The 20,922-nt window shown below is 44.8% G+C and overlaps 1 protein-coding gene and 1 long non-coding RNA gene across 2 annotated transcripts; one reads left to right on the forward strand and one right to left on the reverse strand.

Annotated features, from left to right (window-relative positions):
• Window positions 1-2,503: 2,503 nt before the first annotated feature.
• Window positions 2,504-17,304, forward strand: MANSC4 (MANSC domain containing 4; the record flags this gene model as incomplete). Its single annotated transcript, XM_083738926.1, has 3 exons — window positions 2,504-3,049; window positions 15,393-15,527; window positions 16,619-17,304. The coding sequence occupies exons 1-3, from the start codon at window positions 2,821-2,823 to the stop codon at window positions 17,302-17,304; spliced, it is 1,050 nt and encodes a 349-aa protein (XP_083595052.1). The 5' UTR covers window positions 2,504-2,820.
• Window positions 17,273-19,035, reverse strand: LOC310844666. The gene is made up of 2 exons (XR_014564225.1): window positions 18,836-19,035; window positions 17,273-17,471 (listed from the first exon to the last, which is right to left on the reverse strand). It is a non-coding gene; the product is annotated as an uncharacterized lncRNA (long non-coding RNA).
• Between the last annotated feature and the right edge of the window lie 1,887 nt (window positions 19,036-20,922).

Here is a 20,922-nt window from a genome sequence, read left to right on the forward strand (position 1 = left end):
CCCAAACATCTCATTGAGGTTTGGGTGTGTTCAGTGGCTGCAGAATGAGACCTGACTGTTTCTTGGGAATAGAAAACTGGGCGGGAGGGGGAACAGAATGGAGTCCCATGGAGAAAGCATGGATGGCAGGCTAAACATGGAACAGCTGCTATGTTTATGGCAGGAAATGTATTTTCTTTCCACGTAAGGTTATGCACACAAATTACAATGCATAAGGAGTGTGGGAGTGTAACTGAAATGCTTCGTTTTTGTTGCCAAACCATAAGAGAGGCATCCACCACAAGGAAGTGCACTGAACCTGGAAACAAGGCAACATTATTTATATCAAACTTTAATTCTCATCATACTACCAACTCTTCACATGTTCAGTTTTTGTTTTAGATCACACAAGTTATTTTTAATTATCTGTATAACATCTGCAGTAACCAGGTGCTGTATCCCAAATAGTTTTTAAAAGGAAAAAAACTTGTGTTGTTCTGTTTAGCTACGGGGACTTGGAAGGACCTGTGCCATCCCCATCCTGAATGTTAGCCAAAGGATCTTTGAATAGCAAGCTTAGCATTAACAAAAAGGGAGTACCATCTGCCTTCTAAGAGTTTCACAATAGCTATGAGAATGGTAAGGAAAGGGCAGTCAGCTAAGGAACGTTATCTCAAGTGCAGAATGCAGCTTCCTTTGTCCTCTAAGAAACTAAACTGAGAAGCTCTAGGGGTAGCTTGGCCTGCAGGAGGCAGCTTCTGAAATTCCCTCTTGTACACACCTATGAAAGGCGCAGGAGGCCTGCCCTCTTTTCATGACTATCCTGACACCAAATCTAAGCTCTTTAGTGCTATAAAATAAAATGGGGAAAAGTTTCAGGAGAGGGGGGAAGAAAAGAAAAAAGATTCTCTTTCTCCTTCCTGGAACCTCCTCTGCTCTGTGAGCTCTGAACATGCTGCATGTTACTTGTTCCAAGTTGGTTAGCATCCTGCACAGGAAAACAACTTTTAGGAGCTAGGGTTATACTGTGGTACCTCGGTTTAAGAACAGCCCTGTTTACGAACTATTCGGTTTACGAACTCTGCAAAACTGGAGGTGGTGTTCCGGATTGCGAACTTTACCTCGGTCTAGTGGAAGGGCACTGGTGGCAGGAGGCCTCATTAGGGAAAGCACGCCTCGGTTTAAGAGTGGTTTCAGTTTAAGAACGGACTTCCAGAACGGATTAAGTTCATACACCGAGGTACCACTGTACTGCAACCTTTTGTTGTGGGTCCCCTCTTATTTTATTTTGTTGTAGTATTAGCAGCAGTAGTAAACAAAAATAATAGTTGTAATAATATCATCTACATTCTCTTTCTCTTCCATCTTAACTATGTGGGAATGTTAAGGGTAGTAGGAAAGGATATACTGAAAAAGTATTATCCTTCCTTCACTCATGCTAGTGAGTGATGTAGCAGAGCAGATTCCCCTCAATATAGCTGGAAGCTTGTTTGCAGATTCATTTGAATCTTTTAGTTAAGATTTTTTCCTGGTGCCCCCTTTAATCCCTCTTAAAAGATAAAGACACAAGAGTCTTTCTGAGTAAAGTAACAAAAGAATTACTCGCATTTCAGTTCACAATGTGATCTCTGAAAGATAGGCTTTACTTAGTGGTTACACATAGAAACTGAGTTCATCTCCTAGGGCAGGCATGGCCAAACTTGGCCCTCCAGCTGTTTTGGGACTACAACTCCCATCATGTTAGCTAGGGATGATGGGAGTTGTAGTCCCAAAACAGCTGGAGGACCAGGTTTGGCCATGCCTGTCCTAGGGAGACTGAGCTCACTGAATACATTAAGATAACAAAATGGCTGCAGGAGAGCAGCATGGCAGCAAAAGAGAGAACAAGACAACACTGGAACAAAACTGAGAAAATGGCTGCATGACTCTGCTCTTTTGTCCATCTCCCAGGTCACATGCAGGAGGAGGACGCTCCAGACCAGTGGAAGAGGACATTACCCTGACTGGATGTCCCCCTGCCTGTGCCCACTCTAGGGAAATAAGGAATGTTGCATTTGACTGCACCAATGGATTACATCCCACAAACTATTGGATATTTGAAAAATGACTAATGGAATTAAAGGGACATTTATTTATCACTTAAAAATATATATCCTGAGGTTGCAATCCTGTATTCCTATGCCAACACACATGTTAGGCACACACTGAAATCCCATAGGATTTAGTGAAAAGTGCAGCCTGATCCTGTGCATATTTACTTGGAAGTAAATGCCATTGTGTTTGATGGGACTTAACATTTGATAAGTGCTAGGGGTTGCAGTCCCAGGTTCACACAGCTAAGTGCGGCCAGAGTAATGTCGAGCAGCAGGGTTTGGTTAATAAATTACTAGCTTCTTGTTATGGAGGTTCAAAGTAAATACAAATGCAGTGATCAGTTCATTGTAAGAGAGAAAAGTAACATTCTTTTCTAGCACAGCAGTAACAAAGACTGAATTTTTCATTACACTACCCATTGTTCTACCAGGCCTAAACACACTAAGCACAATCAAATGAAGATCACGGGGCACAGTTTTAAGAGCTCAACCACAGTGTGAACGGTGGGAAGAGATAAATCTGGCCAGCTTCAGAGTGTCTTTCTTTGCTCCACAAACTGCAGCCCAGAAATGATGAAAAAACCCACTCTATATGCTTCAAAATGGCTTTGTCATGACAGCATAGTTTTACTCTGGAAGACCATGACCATAATCTGTGAGAAGATTGTTTAGCCCAGCAGCATTGACACATCACAATAGGTTCTCTGGTGGACAATGTTTCTACTTTGGAGAAAAACCTTTTACTGAGATGTTTCTGCTGATGACTGTGTCGGAAGTCTTTCTGCTTTTGGGCTGGGCATGGAGATCAGACTGCATTTGCTCACCCACCACTTCTTATAAGAATTGTTGGATTCGACGATTCCCGGGCCTTACAGTTGATCTGGAGCGTTCACAGAGAAGAGGGGCCTACATTCTCAAAGTCTACACAGAAGCTACAGCCCAACAATGCAGCCGGACCTGCTGCCTCCTAAAGAATGGTAAGAATTCATTTTCTTCCTTTGTAAAAGATCAAAGCAGTCCATGTTAAAAACAAAACATTAACTGTTCAGCTGATGAAGGCGTATGATTTGTAACTATGCATGCATAAAGGCAAAGGTAAAGGGACCCCTGACTGTTCGGTCCAGTCGCAAACAACTCTGAGGTTGGGGTGCTCATCTTGCTTTCCTAGCTGAGGGAACCAGTGTACAGCTTCTGGGTCATGTGGCCAGCAGGACTAAGCCACTTTTGGGGAACCAGAACAGCGGAAATGCTTTCCCGCCGGAGGAGTACCGATTTATCTACTTGCACTTAAGAATCATAGAATCATAGAGTTGGAAGAGACCACAAGGGCCATCGAGCCCAACCCCCTGCCAAGCAGGAAACACCATCAGAGCACTACTGACATATGGTTGTCAAGCCTCTGCTTAAAGACCTCCAAAGAAGGAGACTCCACCACACTCCTTGGCAGCAAATTTGATGTGCTTTTGAACTGATGTGCTTTTGAACTATGTTGGCAGGAGCAGGGACTGAGCAATGGGAGCTCACCCCATCGTGGGGATTCAAAACACGGACCTTCTGATTGGCAAGCCCCAGGCTCTGTGGTTTAGACCACAGCACCACCCGCGTCCCTATGCATGCATACATGCAAGTATAAAAGCATTCTGTCACCCCCAAGACAACAGTGACAAAGAAACAGAATGCAGAATGAGGCTACGCAGAGGAAAGATGTAAATAGGAGCTTAATAGAGGCCACTTGAATTGTGTCCTTGGGTTTCCCCTTTGCTTTCTCTGACATAAATGAGTGGTTGCTTGTTGTTGTTTAGTCGTTTAGTCATGTCCGACTCTTCGTGACCCCATAGACCAGAGCACGCCAGGCACTCCTGTCTTCCACTGCCTCCCGCAGTTGGGTCAAATTCATGTTCGTAGCTTTGAGAACACTGTCCAACCATCTCGTCCTCCGTCGTCCCCTTCTCCTTGTGCCATCCATCTTTCCCAGCATCATGGTCTTTTCCAGGGAGTCTTCTGTTCTCATGAGGTGGCCAAAGTATTGGAGCCTCAGCTTCAGGATCTGTCCTTCCAGTGAGCACTCAGAGCTGATTTCCTTCAGAATGGATAGGTTTAATCTTCTTGCAGTCCATGGGACTCTCAAGAGTCTCCTCCAGCACCATAATTCAAAAGCATCAATTCTTTGGCGATCAGCCTTCTTGATGGTCCAGCTCTCACTTCCATACATCACTACTGGGAAAACCATAGCTTTAACTTTGTTGGCAAGGTGATGTCTCTGCTTTTTAAGATGCTGTCTAGGTTTGTCATTGCTTTTCTTCCAAGACGTAGGCGTCTTTTAATTTCGTGACTGCTGTCACTATCTGCAGTGATCATGGAGCCCAAGAAAGTAAAATCTCTCACTGCCTCCATTTCCTCCCCTTCTATTTGCCAGGAGGTGATGGGACCAGTGGCCACGATCTTCATTTTTTTGATGTGAAGCTTCAGACCATATTTTGCGCTCTCCTCTTTCACCCTCATTAAAAGGTTCTTTAATTCTTCCTCACTTTCTGCCATGAAGGTTGTGTCATCTGCATATCTGAGGTTGTTGATATTTCTTCTGGCAATCTTAATTCCGGCTAGGGATTCATCCAGCCCAGCCTTTCGCATGATGAATTCTGCATATAAGTTAAATAAGCAGGGAGACAATATACAGCCTTGTCGTACTCCTTTCCCAATTTTGAACCAATCAGTTGTTCTGTATCCAGTTCTAACTGTAGCTTCTTGTCCCACATAGAGATTTCTCAGGAGACAGATGAGGTGATCAGGCACTCCCATTTCTTTAAGAACTTGCCATAGTTTGCTTTTGCATAGTCAATGAAGCAGAAGTAGATGTCTTTCTGGAACTCTCTAGCTTTCTCCATAATCCAGTGCATGTTTGCAATTTGGTCTCTGGTTCCTCTGCCCCTTTGAAATCCAGCTTGCACTTCTGGAAGTTCTCAGTCCACATACTGCTTAAGCCTGCCTTGTAGCTTTTTTAAGCATAACCTTGCTAGCGTGTGAAATGAGTGCAATTGTGCAGTAGTTGGAGCATTCTTTGGCACTGCCCTTCTTTGGCATTGGGATGTAGACTGATCTTCTCCAATCCTCTGGCCACTGCTGAGTTTTCCAAACTTGCTGGCATATTTAGTGTAGCACCTTAACAGAATCATCTTTAAAAAATTTAAATAGTTCAGCTGGAATACCATCACTTCCACTGGCCCTGTTATTTGCAGTGCATTCTAAGGCCTATTTGATTTCACTCTTCAGGATGTCTGGCTCAAGGTCAGCAACCACACTACCTGGGGTGTACGAGCCATCCATATCTTTCTGGTATAATTCTTCTGTGTATTCTTGCCACCTCTTCTTGATGTCTTCTGCTTCTGTTAGGTCCTTACCACTTTTGTCCTTTATTATGGTAATCTTTGTACGAAATGTTCCTTTCATATCTCCAATTTTCTCGAACAGATCTCTGGTTCTTCCCATTCTGTTGTTTTCCTCTATTTCTTTGTATTGCTCGTTTAAGAAGGCCTTCTTGTCTCTCCCTGCTATTTTTTGGAAATCTGCATTCAATTTCCTGTATCTTTCACTATCTCCCTCGCATTTTGCTTGCCTTCTCTCCCCCGCTATTTGTAAGACCTCGTTGGACAGCCACTTTGCTTTCTTGCATTTCCTTTTCATTGGGATGGTTTTCGTTGCTGCCTCCTGTATAATGTTATGAGCCTCTATCCATAGTTCTTCAGGCACTCTGTCCACCAAATCTAAATCCTTAAACCTGTTCCTCAATTCCACTGTGTATTCATAAGGGATTTGATTTAAATTGTATCTTACCGGCCCAGTGGTTTTTCCTACTTTCTTCAGTTTAAGCATGAATTTTGCTATAAGAAACTGATGATCTGAGCCACAGTCAGCTCCAGGTCTTGTTTTTGCTGACTGTATAGAGCTTCTCCATCTTTGGCTGCAGAGAATATAATCAATCTGATTTTGATGCTGCCCATCTGGTGATGCCCATGTGTAGAGTCCTCTCTTGTGTTGTTGGAAAAGAGTGTTTGTGATGACTAGCTTGTTCTCTTGGCAGAACTCTATTAGCTATCCTTTGCCCTGCTTCGTTTTGAACTCCAAGGCCAAACTTGCCAGTTGTTCCTTTTATCTCTCGACTCCCTACTTTAGCATTCCAATCCCCTATAATGAGAAGAACATCCTTCTTTGGTGTCATTTCTATAAGATGTTGTAAGTCTTCATAGAACTGGTCAATTTCAGTTTCTTCAGCACCAGTAGTTGGTGCATAAACTTGGATTACTCTGATGTTAAACGGTCTGCCTTGAATTCGTATCGAGATCATTCTATCATTTTTGAGATTGCATCCCAGTACAGCTCTTGCCACTCTTTTGTTGACTTTGAGGGCCACTCCATTTATTTTGCGGGATTTTTGCCCACAGTAGTAGATATGATGGTCTTCCGAACTGAATTTGCCCCTTCCCGCCCATTTTAGTTCACTGATGCCCAGGATGTCAATATTCTTGCCATCTCATTTTTGACCACATCCAGCTTACTAGGGTTCATGGTTCTTACATTCCAGGTTCCTATGCAATATTTTTCTTTACAGCGTTGGACTTTCCTTTTGCTTCCAGGCATATCCGCAACTGAGCGACCTTTTGGCTTTGGCCCAGCCGCTTCATCAGCTCTGAATCTACTTGTACTTGTCCTCTGCTCTACCTCAGTAGCATGTTGGACGCCTTCCGACCTGAGGGGCTCATCTTCCAGCGTCATAACTTTTATATGCCTGTTTCCTTTGTCCATGGAGTTTTCTTGGCAGGGATACTGGAGTGGCTTGCCGGTTCCTGCTCCAGGTGGATCATGTTTGGTCAAAACTCTCTACTATGACCTGTCCATCTTGGGTGCCCTGCTCGGCATAGTTCATAGCTTCTCTGAGTTATTCAAGCCCCTTCGCCATGGCAAGGCAATGATCCATGAAGGGTTGCTATTTCCTACTAAAAAGAAATGGGAAGTGCAGCACTTACGGCCTTCTTGTCATGAGAGCCTGGCTCTAAGTGATAGGAGATCCATAGAAGGTTACAATGAGTCTCTGCGTGCCAAGTGTATTGTTCTCCTTGCAAGATGCCCACTGACCCATGTTGCCCCCTTTCATATTGAAGAAATACTAAAATATTAGGGCCAAAATTCACCCTGTTGTCTGTGAGCTGTCAAATTATCATCCTCTTCCTATAAATAATGGATCTAAAACTTGGAATTAATACATTTCATTTGAAAGTAAAGAAGAATACAACTAATCTAGTGCCATTCTTTGTTCTTTCACTGGAGCTATGAACCATAGCTTTAGTGCTAATGGCAATAAATAATACAAATATAAGAAGATTCTGTCAAGACCCAAGGCAAACACAGTTGAGATTTACCAGCACAAAACATGCAACAAAGCAAAGCATGAAAATATAGGCTGTAAAATGTGCCCTTCAGTTTCCTAGTTCTGCTGGACCTCTCAGCGGCCTTTGATACCATCAACCACTACATCCTTCTAGACTGTTTAGAGGGGCTGGGGGCACGGTTATACAGTGGTTCCAAGTGGTGGTGGGGGGATGAGTATTCAGGCCCCTGGGCTTTCACTTGTGGGGTGCCTCAGGGTTCTGTCCTCCCCCCCCCCATGCTTTTTAACATCTACATGCAGCCACTGGGAGAGATCAGCAGGGGGTTTGGGTTGGGTGTTCATCAATATGCGGATGATACCTAGCTCTACCTCTCTTTCAAATCAGAACCACTGAAGGGGGTGAAGGTCCTGTGTGAGTGTCTGGAGGTGGTTGGAGGGTGGATGGCGGCTAACCGATTGAGGTTGAATCCTGAAAAGACAGAAGTACTGTTTTGGGGGGACAGGAGGCGGGCCGGTGCGGAGGGCTCCCTGGTTCTGAATGGGGTAACTGTGCCCCTGAAGAACCAGGTGCTCAGCCTAGGAGTCATTTTGGACTCACAGCTGTCCATGGAGGCACAGGTCAAATCCGTGTCCAGGGCAGCTGTGTACCAGCTCCATCTGGTATGCAGGCTGAGACCCTATCTGCCTGCAGACTGTCTCGCCAGAGTGGTACATGCTCTGGTTATCTCCCACTTGGACTACTGCAATGCACTCTACGTGGAGCTACCTTTGAAGGTGACCCGGAAACTATAACTAATCCAGAATGCAGCAGCCAGACTGGTGACTGGGAGCGGCCGCCGAGACCATATAACACCGGTCTTGAAAGACCTACATTGGCTCCCAGTACATTTCCGAGCACAATTCAAAGTCCGTATTTTTCGCTCTATAACACGCACATCGTTTTTAGAGGAGGAAAACAAGGGAAAAAACATTCTGAACGAAACAGTGGATGTATCATTTTTGTGCTTCATGCTGTGGCCACAGACATGTGATCTGATGGTGAATTTGGGGTGACCCAATGCAAAAATCCTGAGAATCCCTGTGGATCCATGCTTTGTAACCACATTTTTGCACCATTGCAGCCCCAGGCAACAGTGGGTGTGTGATTTTGGGGGGGGGGGCAGGCTGTAGCCATGGACATGCTATGTGATCTGATGGTGAATTTGGGCTGACCCAATGCAAAGATCCTGAGGATCCATGTGGATCCATGTTTTGTAACCACGTTTTTGCACCATTGCAGCCCCAGGCAACAGTGGGTGCGTGATTTTGGGGGGGCAGGCTGTAGCCATGGACATGCTATGTGATCTGATGGTGAATTTGGGATGACCCAATGCAAAGATCCTGAGGATCCATGTAGATCCATGCTTTGTAACCACATTTTTGCACCATTGCAGCCCCAGGCAACAGTGGGTACGTGATTTTTGGGGGACAGGCTGTAGCCATGGACATGCTGTGTGATCTGATGGTGAATTTGGGCTGACCCAATGCAAAGATCCTGAGGATCCATGTGGATCCATGTTTTGTAACAACATTTTAAGTGGGGAGGGAAGGAAAAACACAGAAGGGACAAGGAGCAGGAGAGGGGTGTGCAGAGAAGCAGCTGGCTAAGAATGCAGGAGAGGGGTATAACGGGAGGGAGAAAAGGAAGGAAAAGTTTTCCCTCACCTACCCACCCAAGCCAGCCAGCTCTCTCTCTCTCTCTCTCTCTCTCTCTCTCTCTCTCTCTCTCCCTCCTGCATGTTTTCAGCAGCACCGGAGCACAGAGACGACACTCTGCTTTCCCCTCTGCTTGCCTGGAGGGGAGGGGCTTTCCCTGCTCTTTGTTCCGTTTGAGCAAACACAGCAAGGAAACAGAGGAGGGTGGGCAGTAAGACCCTGAGGCAGAATGCCGGAAAGCAGCCGCTTCCTCTTTTCAGGTTTCCCTTCTCCGAGACGCGCAATTTGATTTTTACCTGATTTTTTTTGCCTCCCCTCGCGCCATTTGGCTCCAGGGACCACACATTCGCTCAATAACACGCACAGACATTTCCCCTTCCTTTTTAGGAGAAAAAATCTGTGTGTTATAAAGGGAAAAATACGGTACATTGACTCCCAGTACATTTCCGAGCACAATTCAAAGTGTTGGTGCTGACCTTTAAAGCCCTAAATGGCCTTGGCCCAGTATATCTGAAGGAGCGTCTCCACCCCCATCGTTCTACCCAGACACGGAGGTCCAGCTCCGAGGGCCTTCTGGCGGTTCCCTCCCTGTGAGAAGCCAAGTTACAGGGAACCAGGCAGAGGGCCTTCTCAGTAGTGGCGCCCTCCCTGTGGAACGCCCTCCCACCAGATGTCAAAGAGAACAACAACTACCAGACTTTTAGAAAACATCTGAAGGCAGCCCTGTTTAGGGAAGCTTTTAATGTTTGATGTATCACAGTATTTTGATATTCTTTTGGAAGCCGCCCAGAGTGGCTGGGGAAGCCCAGCCTGACGTATGGGGTATAAATAATAAATTATTATTATTATTATTATTATTATTATTATTATTATTATTGGGTTAAGCTATAGAGTAAGCTATGTTGCCATGTTGGAATATGTCACCACTTCCCACCTTGGGTCAACAATGATTTGAATGTGCTATAAACATGCAATACCAGATGGCGCCAGAGAGCAGAAAAGTTTTATACACTTTTTCATAGAATCATAGAACTGTAGAGTTGGAAGGGACCCTGAGGATCATCTAGTCCAACCCCCTGCAATGCAGGAATACGCAGCTGGTCCATACAGGGATCGAACCTGCAACCTTGGTGTTATCAGCACCATGGTCTAACCAACTGAGCTATCCAGGCTCCATAGGGTTTAATTTTTTTTCTTATACCACTCTAATTTCTGACTTCTTTATAGTGTCCCCCCTCCCCGTGTGTAGATCCACACCCGGTCTTCGTTCTCTTTTTCACTCTCCATGTGGACTTCAGTATGTAAGGAGCTCTGTGCTGGTTGCTCCAGCACATGGCTTTAACCAGCCTTTTTCGTTTCAGACCAGAATAGAGTCTGCAACTAGCATTTTTTCCCTAAACCAATAGTTTATAAACTTTTTCCTTTTGTAGCTAACCAGTGTTTTGACTGCCTATGCATCTTTTCTGACTGCTGTATGGAGAAGTACATGACTCTGACCTCTGAAGAGTTTATGCTATGGAAATGGGATAGCTTGGAAAGCCCATATAAAAAGGGATATTTTGGGACACACTGATAATTATTATTATTATTATTATTGATGATGATGATAATTTATTTATTATTTATACCCTGTCCATCTGGCTGGGTTTCCCAAACCACTCTGGGTGGCTCCCAATCAAATATTAAAAACACAACACAGCATTAAACATTAAAAATATCCCTAAACAGGACTGCCTTCAGATGTCTTTTAAAAGTAGGATAGTTCCTTGACATCTGATGGGAGGGTATTCCACAGGATAGTTGCCACTCCTGAGAAGGCCCTCTGCCTGGTTCCCTGTAACTTGGCTTCTCACACAGCAAGGGAACCGCCAGAAGGCCCTCGGTGCTGGACCTCAGTGTCCGGGTAGAACAATGGGGGTGAAGACGCTCCTTCAGATATACTGGACCGAGGCCGTTTAGGGCTTTAAAGGTCAGCACCAAGACTTTGAATTGTGCTCGGAAATGTACTGGGAGCCAATGTAGGTCTTTCAAGACCGGTGTTATATGGTCTCGGCGGCCGCTCCCAGTCACCAGTCTGGCTGCTGCATTCTGGATTAGTTATAGTTTCCGGGTCACCTTCAAAGGTAGCTCCACGTAGAGTGCATTGCAGTAGTCCAAGTGGGAGATAACCAGAGCATGTACCACTCTGGCGAGACAGTCTGCAGGCAGATAGGGTCTCAGCCTGCATACCAGATGGAGCTGGTACACAGCTGCCCTGGACACGGATTTGACCTGTGCCTCCATGGACAGCTGTGAGTCCAAAATGACTCCCAGGCTGCGCACCTGGTCCTTCAGGGGCACAGTTACCCCATTCAGGACCAGGGAATCCTCCACACCTGCCCGCCTCCTGTCCCCCCAAAACAGTACTTCTGTCTTGTCAGGATTCAGTCTCAATCGGTTAGCCGCCATCCATCCTCCAACTGCCTCCAGACACTCACACAGGACTGTCACCGCCTTCACTGGTTCTGATTTGAAAGAGAGGTAGAGCTGGGTATCATCCGCATACTGATGAACACCCAGCCCAAAATCCCTGCTGATCTCTCCCAGCGGCTGCATGTAGATGTTGAAAAGCATGGGGGAGAGGACAGAACCCTGAGGCACCCCACAAGTGCTTTCACTTGGGTTTGAACACTCATCCCCCCCCCCACTTTCTGGACACGGCCCAGGAGGAATGAGTGGAACCACTGTATGACATTGCCCCCAGCTCCCAGCCCCTCCAGACGGTCCAGAAGGATGTTGTGGTTGATGGTATCAAACGCCACTGAGAGATCCAGCAGAACTAGGAAACAGCTCTCACCTTTGTCACTAGCCCGCCGGAGATCATCAACCAGTGCGACCAAGGCAGTTTCAGTCCCATGATGAGGCCTGAATCCCGACTGGAAGGGATCCAAATGGTCCGCTTCTTCCAGGCGTGCCTGGAGTTTTTCAGCAACCACTCGCTCAATCACCTTGCCCAAGAATGGAAGATTTGAGACTGGGCGATAGTTGGCCATCGTAGCCGCATCTAAAGATGGTTTTTTAAGAAGCGGTTTAATAACCGCCTTTTTCAGCGGGTCTGGGAAGGCTCCCTCGAGGGAAGCATTCACCACCCCACGAAGCCCATTTCCCAGTCCTTCCTGGCTAGCTTTTATAAGACAGGATGGGCAAGGATCCAGGAGACAAGTGGTTGGTTTCAGTCGTCCAAGCAGCCTGTCCACATCCTCGGGGGTAACAGATTGGAATTGATCCCACACAACTTGACTAGACAGGACTCTAGCACTCTCCCGGCCCGGCCCTGCTCCCATGGTGGAGTCTACCTCTTCTCGAAACTGAGCGACTTTATCTGCAAAAAACTTTGCAAAATCATTGCAGGAGATCATGTGGCCCATACTGGGCCCTGATGTAGCAGGTGGTTCCGCTAAATTGCGAACCACCTGAAAAAGTCTCCTGCTGCTGTTTTCTGCAGATGCAATAGAGGCGGTGAAGAAAGTCTTCTTTGCCGTTGCTACCGCCACTTGGTAGGCTCGACATTGAGCTCTAACCCGTGTCCAGTCAGATTCAGAATGGGTTATCCGCCACCGGTGCTCTAGCCGTCTCAACGATTGTTTCATTGCCCTCAGATCCGTGGAAAACCACGGGGCTGTCCAGGCTGCATGCAATCGGAGAGGGCGCTTCGGAGCCAAACAGTCAATAGCCCTGGTTAACTCCACATTCCAGCGGGCCACCAGGGAATCAGCTGAAAGGCCATCAACATGGGATAAAGCATCCCCTACCACTCTCTGGAAACCATTTGGATCCATTAAGTGGAGGGGGGCGGACCATCCGAATCGGTCCCACCTCCCTGCAGAGGGGATGGGTCGCGGAGAAGTCAAGTTGCACCAGGAAGTGATTTGACCATGGCACTTGTTTAGTTTCGCTTTTGCTTAGTGTCAGATCACCAACATCCATAGAGGTAAACACCAGGTCCAAGGCATGTTCGCGACTATGGGTTTGGCCAGACTTATTATCATGCACTAATTAGATTCATGCACTAATTAGATGCAAACATTGTAGTTATATGACGCTGGAACCCTAAAGATTCTTGTTTGGATAATTAACTGTGAAAATTTTGTTAATAACTAGCACTACTGATTACAAATGATTAGAATTTATAAACATTTACAACAGGAGCTGACATATACCACATTTTCTGTGATAACCAACAAGGAGAATCAGCAGATAGCTATGCTACAATATCACTTTTCCTGTATTTTATTACTTCAAGTTATGAGAAGGGGACTAGACACAAACCTGCCCTTTTCTCTGGCAATCCTGTGTTTGGGTTAATTTACTTCCACCCTGAAAGTTCATGGCCACATCATTCCTCCTGAGACATGCTTACATTTCTAATTGAAACTGAATTTTCAATAGGTTGAGGCATGCAACAGACAAAGCAAGGAGGTGTAATCATAATGTAAATCACATTTCCCAGTGCACAGCTCCACCCCTCACTGCTGCTCAAGAACTGGAGTGCTGGAAGATGATGCAGTGTTGTGTCTATTTAACTGTTGAACAATTTTGCCTGATAAATGGCATTTGAAATGCATTGTGAAATACTCATAAAATTATCCTCATTGCACCTAGCTGGCTTTGCCTGTTGCTTTTTTCCTTTTGGTGTACCCCCTTTATAAAAGATTGAGACAGCTGTCTTGTCATTACCTAACTTAGCAATGTGGCTACAATTTGTAACCGTCTTCCAAGCTCACCCTTGCCTTTCTCCAGCCGTGGATTGTTAGGCTTCGGAACTGAGCTTTCTAACAGAGAGCAGTACTGCGTCACACAGCTGGAGAAAGTTGTGAGCTGGGAAGATAAAGGAGCTGATTGAAATCAGATCTAATGGAGTGAGCTCATCCATTACCCAAGTACTGAACTCGCACAACAAAACTCACATTTAAAGATGTTTAGATATCCTGATAAGTAACTCTTCCAGCATACCAAATTCTGCCTTGCATACTTGGACATTTTAGATTTGGCTATGGATGTACTGATGCTTCTGGGTCAGAGAAGAACAAATACATCTACATAGGGCTGCCAATTAACTAGAAAAATAGCCTCACTCACTTTTTGATATCCAAGCTAGCTGTCAACAGTTTCTGTGTCGGTTGCCCAATTTATTTATTTTCAACTCTGTCAGGTCACAGATTTTTTGAAATAGAAATGGTCAGCTATAGATTCTGTTTCAAGACTCAGCCTGTGTGATAGGAGTAGCTGGTGTGCTGGACTTAGACTGGTTATGTCCAGTGCTTTTTCCTACACCAAAAGGTTCTGGAACACACCTCCCTCAGAAGATTGACCCCAGAGCCCAAAGAGGGTATCTTTGGGCTGGGGGGAGGCGTCTTCTCTTGAGCCAGAGGCAGCCTCTGTGAGACTCGGTTTGTCCTGCCTCAGCCACCTTCGTGGTGCGTGTGTGTGTGTTCTCTTCCTCCTGGGAGAACAAGGCGGCCAGCCTGTCCACCAGTGCAAAGGCGGCTGAGCAACAGGTGGGCGACTTCTTTAAACTGCTCTGCTAAGAGGCCCATGGCTGCTTGCCCCTCAGCAGAGCAACTTAACAAGCCCCTGCCCCACATCTCTCCGGCTTCCGTGCGCCAGAGTTGCATGGGGGCTTGCTTGGCTGAGGCACAGCTTTCCCACATGTCAGTTGTTACCTGGGAGATTGTAGAGCCTCAGCAAAACCCCACTGTGCCCCTGGCTTGCCTGCACCTCTTCAGAGCCTGTAGAGGATATCCCCTTTGAGCTCCAGGAAGGGTCTCCTCATGAGCTGGAGGTACAGTGAGGCTTTGCTGAGTCTGGTTAGGTCTCTCCCTCCACTTCCAGGGCCCAGCTGAGAGGTGCCATAACACAGTCCCAGTGAGCTCTGGCAGAAGAAAAGCCTGGTTATTTCACCCACAGGCGAGTCTAAAGGAGATGTATTCATGTATAGCAGGGATAGTCAACCTTTTTATACCTACTGCCCACTAAAGCATCTTTCTGGATGGTAAAATTTCCTTACTGCCCCCCGGTGCTCCATGGAAGGAGGATTCAGCTTATGCTGTAGAACCCCCTACCGCCCATCTAGAATCCTGAAATGGCCACTAGTGGGCGGTAGGGACCAGGTTGACAACCCCTGATGTACAGGCATGATATGTATCCTTAACTTTATTCTGAAATCAATGCAAAGCTTTTCTTCCTTCTGTTGCTGTTTTTAGTTTCCTGTAACTTGGCAGTTTTCTATGGTGAAACCAATAATCAGAGTCTTAACTGCCTGCATGTTTATTGCCCAGCGTTGGAGAGCTGCATACTGAGGCCTTGGATCAATGTTGTGTTGTACAACATCACACCAGGTAAGGCATCATTATGCACACACAAAGAAGAAAGGGTTGCACGCCACTTGCAAATGTGTGTAACACATTAAAGAAATAATAAAAAAAAACATATTTGGGAGAAGGAAATTTAGAGTAGAAAAGTGATGGGAAGTTCTTAACCATTTCCCTGCCAGGGATGGAATAACAATGCTAAGTGCAAAACTGGAGACAATTCCCGTCCTCACATAGATTTGGCAGTCTGCAGTGTCTATGATGAGGAGAGATGCTTCTTCCCTCGTAACAACTTCTAATGGGATTTCGAGTGAGGTTGGGGTTGGCAGCATACCAAATCTATCCTACCTGAACTTTGGGGACACTTTGCAGAGGGGTGTGAAAATATGTCCAGTGACTTTTCTTTACCTTCAGTAACTTCAGCTAGCACAGTAATATTGCAAAGCATTGCACTGAAGCAATGTTGTGAAGGTGGAACGGTGGTTAGCAGATGTTTCAGTCATTTTGTTTTGAACCTATAGCTTTGTATCTTCATGGGCACTTTTGCCCACCTGATTTCTGCAGTTTAGTGAAATATAAAGCGGAGACAGACTGCACACAGATAGGTTCAGCTGGCAGGTGTCCTGGCTGCTGCTCAAAACACCCTCTTTGAAGAGATCTTTATTGAGGCAGACTAACAGTATGGACTGGGTGGCAGGAATTAGTAGGAATAGGCAGCTTGAAGCAGCAGTCAAAGTTTAAGGAGTCCAGGTTTAGGGCAAGAAGTCCAGAACTGCACAGAAGCCACACCCACCAGTCAAGCTTTTTAGTAAGGCAGGATAAATTTACTGGCAAGGCTCCTGTGCCTTGGAGGAATGTCAAGCTTTGGCAGGGTGGGTCTGTTTCCACCTGCATAGCTCCAAATCCCCTAATGACTGCTCCCAGTGGCTTTGTATAGATGTTAAAAATCAACCCCTCCCCCAGTAAAGCCAGAGCCCAACAGAATACTCATACACTATGCTCTTCATGGGCATGTTATCATGTGCAACTAGGAAGGCTTCCATAGTTAGGAAACACAGGTGAATTTAGGTGACACAGACATTAAAGCCTTTACTTGTGCTTGGATTCTGCTTTGACAGGGGTTGATCCGGATCTTCTTGTGTTTGAGAAACTCTCTTTCAAAGATATGAATACCAGGTCCTCTCTTAATAAATGGGAAGTGCATGGAAGTGCAAGGGTTGCCAATTTAGAAAAATGCCAGAATTCAACAACCAGTTCAAGGTACCTTCTTCCTGAATCCTTATCTTCTACAGTGGTCCAAGAGCTGGTAAGTAACAGCAGCAACACAAGTACTGCACCTGCCCCAGGTCACAGGTCTCCATCCAGCACATATTTAGGACCTGCAGATGCACCACTGAAGGACTATTTTACTAAAGTGGCAAACATCTCAGAAAAGAATGGTTCAACAGCCATGTCTGACAATGCAACTGCACTTCCTAGCACTGCCGTTACATCTATCAAGATATTATCACACATGCCCAGCCCAGCCCATCTGAACAGCAGCAAATACTTTAACGAAACCAAGGTATACAGTGGCAGGAATTACACATCAGACAATGAAGACCAGAAATCAGCTTGGGAGGAAGTAGAAAGGGGGAGCTGGCTGCTTCCGGTGGCACTCTGTTTTTCCTTGACTGTGATTTGCTGTTGCACTATTATTCTTGCAACTGGGTGCCATCGAAAGAGGAATGGTCGGTATAAACCAAGACGGAGAGGTGAATCCAGACGGTTCATTAGATACACTATGGTTAAAAAAAGCTTTTAATGGTAAATATTCCAAATCTAGAGACAAAGTGAAGGCTAGATGATGAATATGTAAGAGAAGAAAAGGGAACTCTGCAATCCTATACATCTCCACTCAGAAGACTCATTGATATGTGTTTGGGACTGATTATAGGTATTTTGAGTACTTTGCCAATTTTAGTATATGTGCTGCAATCCCAATATGGGGGTCCTTTGTTAATCTAACCCAATTGGAGGTAATCCAAAACCAGCTGCTTAGAAGGTTGCTAAAATTACCCAGGTGTGTAGGCAATACTGCTATACGACTTGAACTAAGTGTTACATCTCTAGAAACCACATTATGGAAATGCATCCTCTGTTACTCGTTGGCATTATGGCATAAACTTCCAAATCTCCACTTGATACAGTGTCTCTGGAGAGACGACTTCCCTAGCCCTTGGGCGAAAATAATACATGGGAAACTTGTGTCCTTAGGACTGTCTCCATCTGAACTACTAAAATTGGATTTAATTTCTGCCAAGAGAATTATAACTCACAAATTAGAGATGGATTTACAATTTAATATTTAATATTGCGACAGGTGGTGGCACCTGTTCGCCGATAAACCTTGGCTTAACACCACCAACGAAACTTCCATCTTATTTAACTACCTTATCTGTGGTGATGCACAGGTATGCCTTTATAAAGGCTAGATTCAATGTTTTCCCATCAAATGTGTTGGGTAACAGACTCTCCAACGGACAGATCTCACTCCTCTGTGACTGTAAAAGTGGATCTATAGAATCGTTATATCATATAATCTTCTGTTGTCCTTTACATTCGGCTTCACGGTCCAAGTTTCTGGCCCCATATTTATCGAGAATTGCTGACAGACCTCAGGAAGCCCAAATAATATACTTATTAAACGACGAAGACTCAAGTAGATCCCTTGCAGTCGCTAGATACCTGATTAATGTCTTATTTCATAAGAGGAGAAATGGATCACTCTGACAGCTTAGCCAAACTTAAGAACCATCAATAAGTGCCAGAACTAAGACGCATATCCCCCAAAATCTGAGGGATTTGAATTGCGGTTGACATAGAGAGAGCTTATTGTGTATAGTGTTTACTTAATTGAAGTAAAATTGGTTTTATATGGGTGTTTTAACTTGGAACTGTTTAAATTGTATTGTTTATGGATAAATTTTGATGTATTGTTTTAGATATGGGCCAATGGCCGTAATAAATCAAACTATCAACTAACTATCAACTAAGTACTTTGCCATTAAACTAGATCGGAGATACAGTGGTACCCCGCAAGATGAACGCCTCGGAAGACGAAAAACTCGCTAGACGAAGCAATTCTCCCCGCTGCCCCTTCCCTTGCTTTAAAACAGGTCCGGGGACAGAGGGGAAGGCGCGCGGCGCTTCCCCTCTGTCCACGGACGGCCTCCATAGGAACGCATTGATTGATTTTCAATGCATTCCTATGGGAAACCGTGCTTTGCAAGATGAAAAACTCACAAGAAGAAAAAACTTGCGGAACGAATTAATTTCGTCTTGCGAGGCACCACTGTACATCTACTTTTCTTGATTATAATGCTTCAATTCTAACAGGGTTTAAATACACCTTTCATTAAGAGTCCTTTCTCCATACAAAACCACATAGACTGGTCGGGAAACTTTTCCAGTATGCAAGCTGTCTCCTTTCTCCACCAACCCTTACAAGCCATTAGGGCCACCAGCTGTCAATTACTTGATGACATTAGGTGATAACTTCAAAGTGAGTGGTAGCCCCCTTGAAGTCTGTTTGCTGATGGTTTGGATTCAAACTATTCTGCAAATGGAAGTTTCCCCTCTTAGACTTAAAGAAAAAAATGTCCATTTTCCAGGCAAGGTTCGATTCTATACCATGCCTGGCTGCAAACAGGCAAAGGGGGTGTCTCTCACCACCCATCAGATGATTGATGCCGAGAACAAACTCCTTTGAAGAAGAGCTCAGTGCAACTCAGCCAATCTCAGCCATGTATTTACCTGCCCCACACCTGGTCTTACATATAGCACCAAGTGTTAGGCAGGCAGGTGAATGCAATTTGGAGAAAATGCATCAGCCAGATTAGTTGCATGGGCCGGAGGTTCCTCATTGCAGTACGGACTCATTGTTAAAACCGTGTTTATGGAAGACAATCTTACTCGGCTACGAGTGATCGCCAAAGAAAGAAGATACCAAGACTCAATATGAACACTAATATCAAGTAATTCTTAGAATTTATATGTCACTTTGGGCACGTTCACCAATCTTTTGCACACTTATCACCATGTTGCAATTGTAAGAGACTGTGGTGTTGTATTTTATCTGTGTGTGACAAACCCCAGCACCACACTCACCCACCCCACCTGGGAATCGGACACGTCTCCAGGCTACAACTCCTTTTCAGCCCCTACTCTCACACTCTCATGTTTGCAAGCAGACGAGGAACTGTGATACTCAAGGCCGGAAGTACTTGCCTCTTGCAGCCCAAGGAGCAACTTACTCTCTATTTCTTCTCTGCTTCGCTACCTTTTCCATAGTGCACATGCAATGTCTACCAGAACTAGTATGCAGCCAGCTTTTTAATATCCTGCAGCTTTATCAAAGCATAAAATCCCCAAGTAATTTTACATCTGCATTATAATTCTGAAAATGTCCCCGTTCAAGCCAATGGCAGTCTATTATGTGGAATGGTGGTAGGAAAAACGCAGCGTACAAGGCAACTTGTTCTTCATGCGATTGGAAGTGGTGGTAGGGAAGGGTAATGCAGGATATAATTGCCATTTCAAAAGCAGTCCCACATTTAGGTTGTAGTATTTTCTCCATGTGAAAATGGCCCTTGTCCATGCAAAATCTTTTAAAAAGTTTGAAGCAACCAGAGCTGGAATTTTGCTTATTTAAGGGTAGTTTGCATTCTCAGTACACTATCTTCGAAGGGCGTCAAATCCAAAGACAAGACATACATACAAGTCCTGCTCTCAGATATGTGTGTTTGGTTAATTTTATTATCAAGAGGTAAGGACGAAAGGGAAGGGCCATTGCTCAGTGCTAGCAGCCATGCAGATGCTCACTGCTTCAATTCCCGCATCTCCAGGCAGCACTACAAAGCCCCACCTACAATGCTGGAGAGCCACTGCTGGTCAGTGTAGGAAATAAAGCATACAAGCTGAAAGCGTATGCAGATGATATTGTAACAACAGTGGGAGATCCAAACATTTCCGAAAGTATTATAAAAAATACAGGATTTTGGACTGGTGGCAGGTTTAAAACTAAATAAAAATAAAACTAAACTTAGTGAAAAATGTCTCAGAGCAAGACAAGAAAAAGATTCAACAGAAGTTAGAAATAGAGGTTCACAAAAAAGTTAAATATTTGGGAATATGGTTGACAGCTTAGAATATTAATATATTTAAAGTTAATTATAATAATGCGGCATTAGTGACAAAGTTGAAAGGAATGTGCAAAGATGTTTTATAAGTAACAAGTAAAGAAATACAGCAAAATTAATCAATGATGGGGGAGAAGATAAGTGGATAGCAGCGGTAGTGGTTAATTTAAAAGAAATTAAGCAATATTAAAATCAGTTAAAATAGAGGAAGAATTTGCTGAAACTAAATTGGAAATTGGAAT

This window comes from Podarcis gaigeae, assembly GCF_964106915.1.
Source record: "Podarcis gaigeae genome assembly, chromosome: 5".
Lineage (NCBI taxonomy): Eukaryota > Metazoa > Chordata > Lepidosauria > Squamata > Lacertidae > Podarcis > Podarcis gaigeae.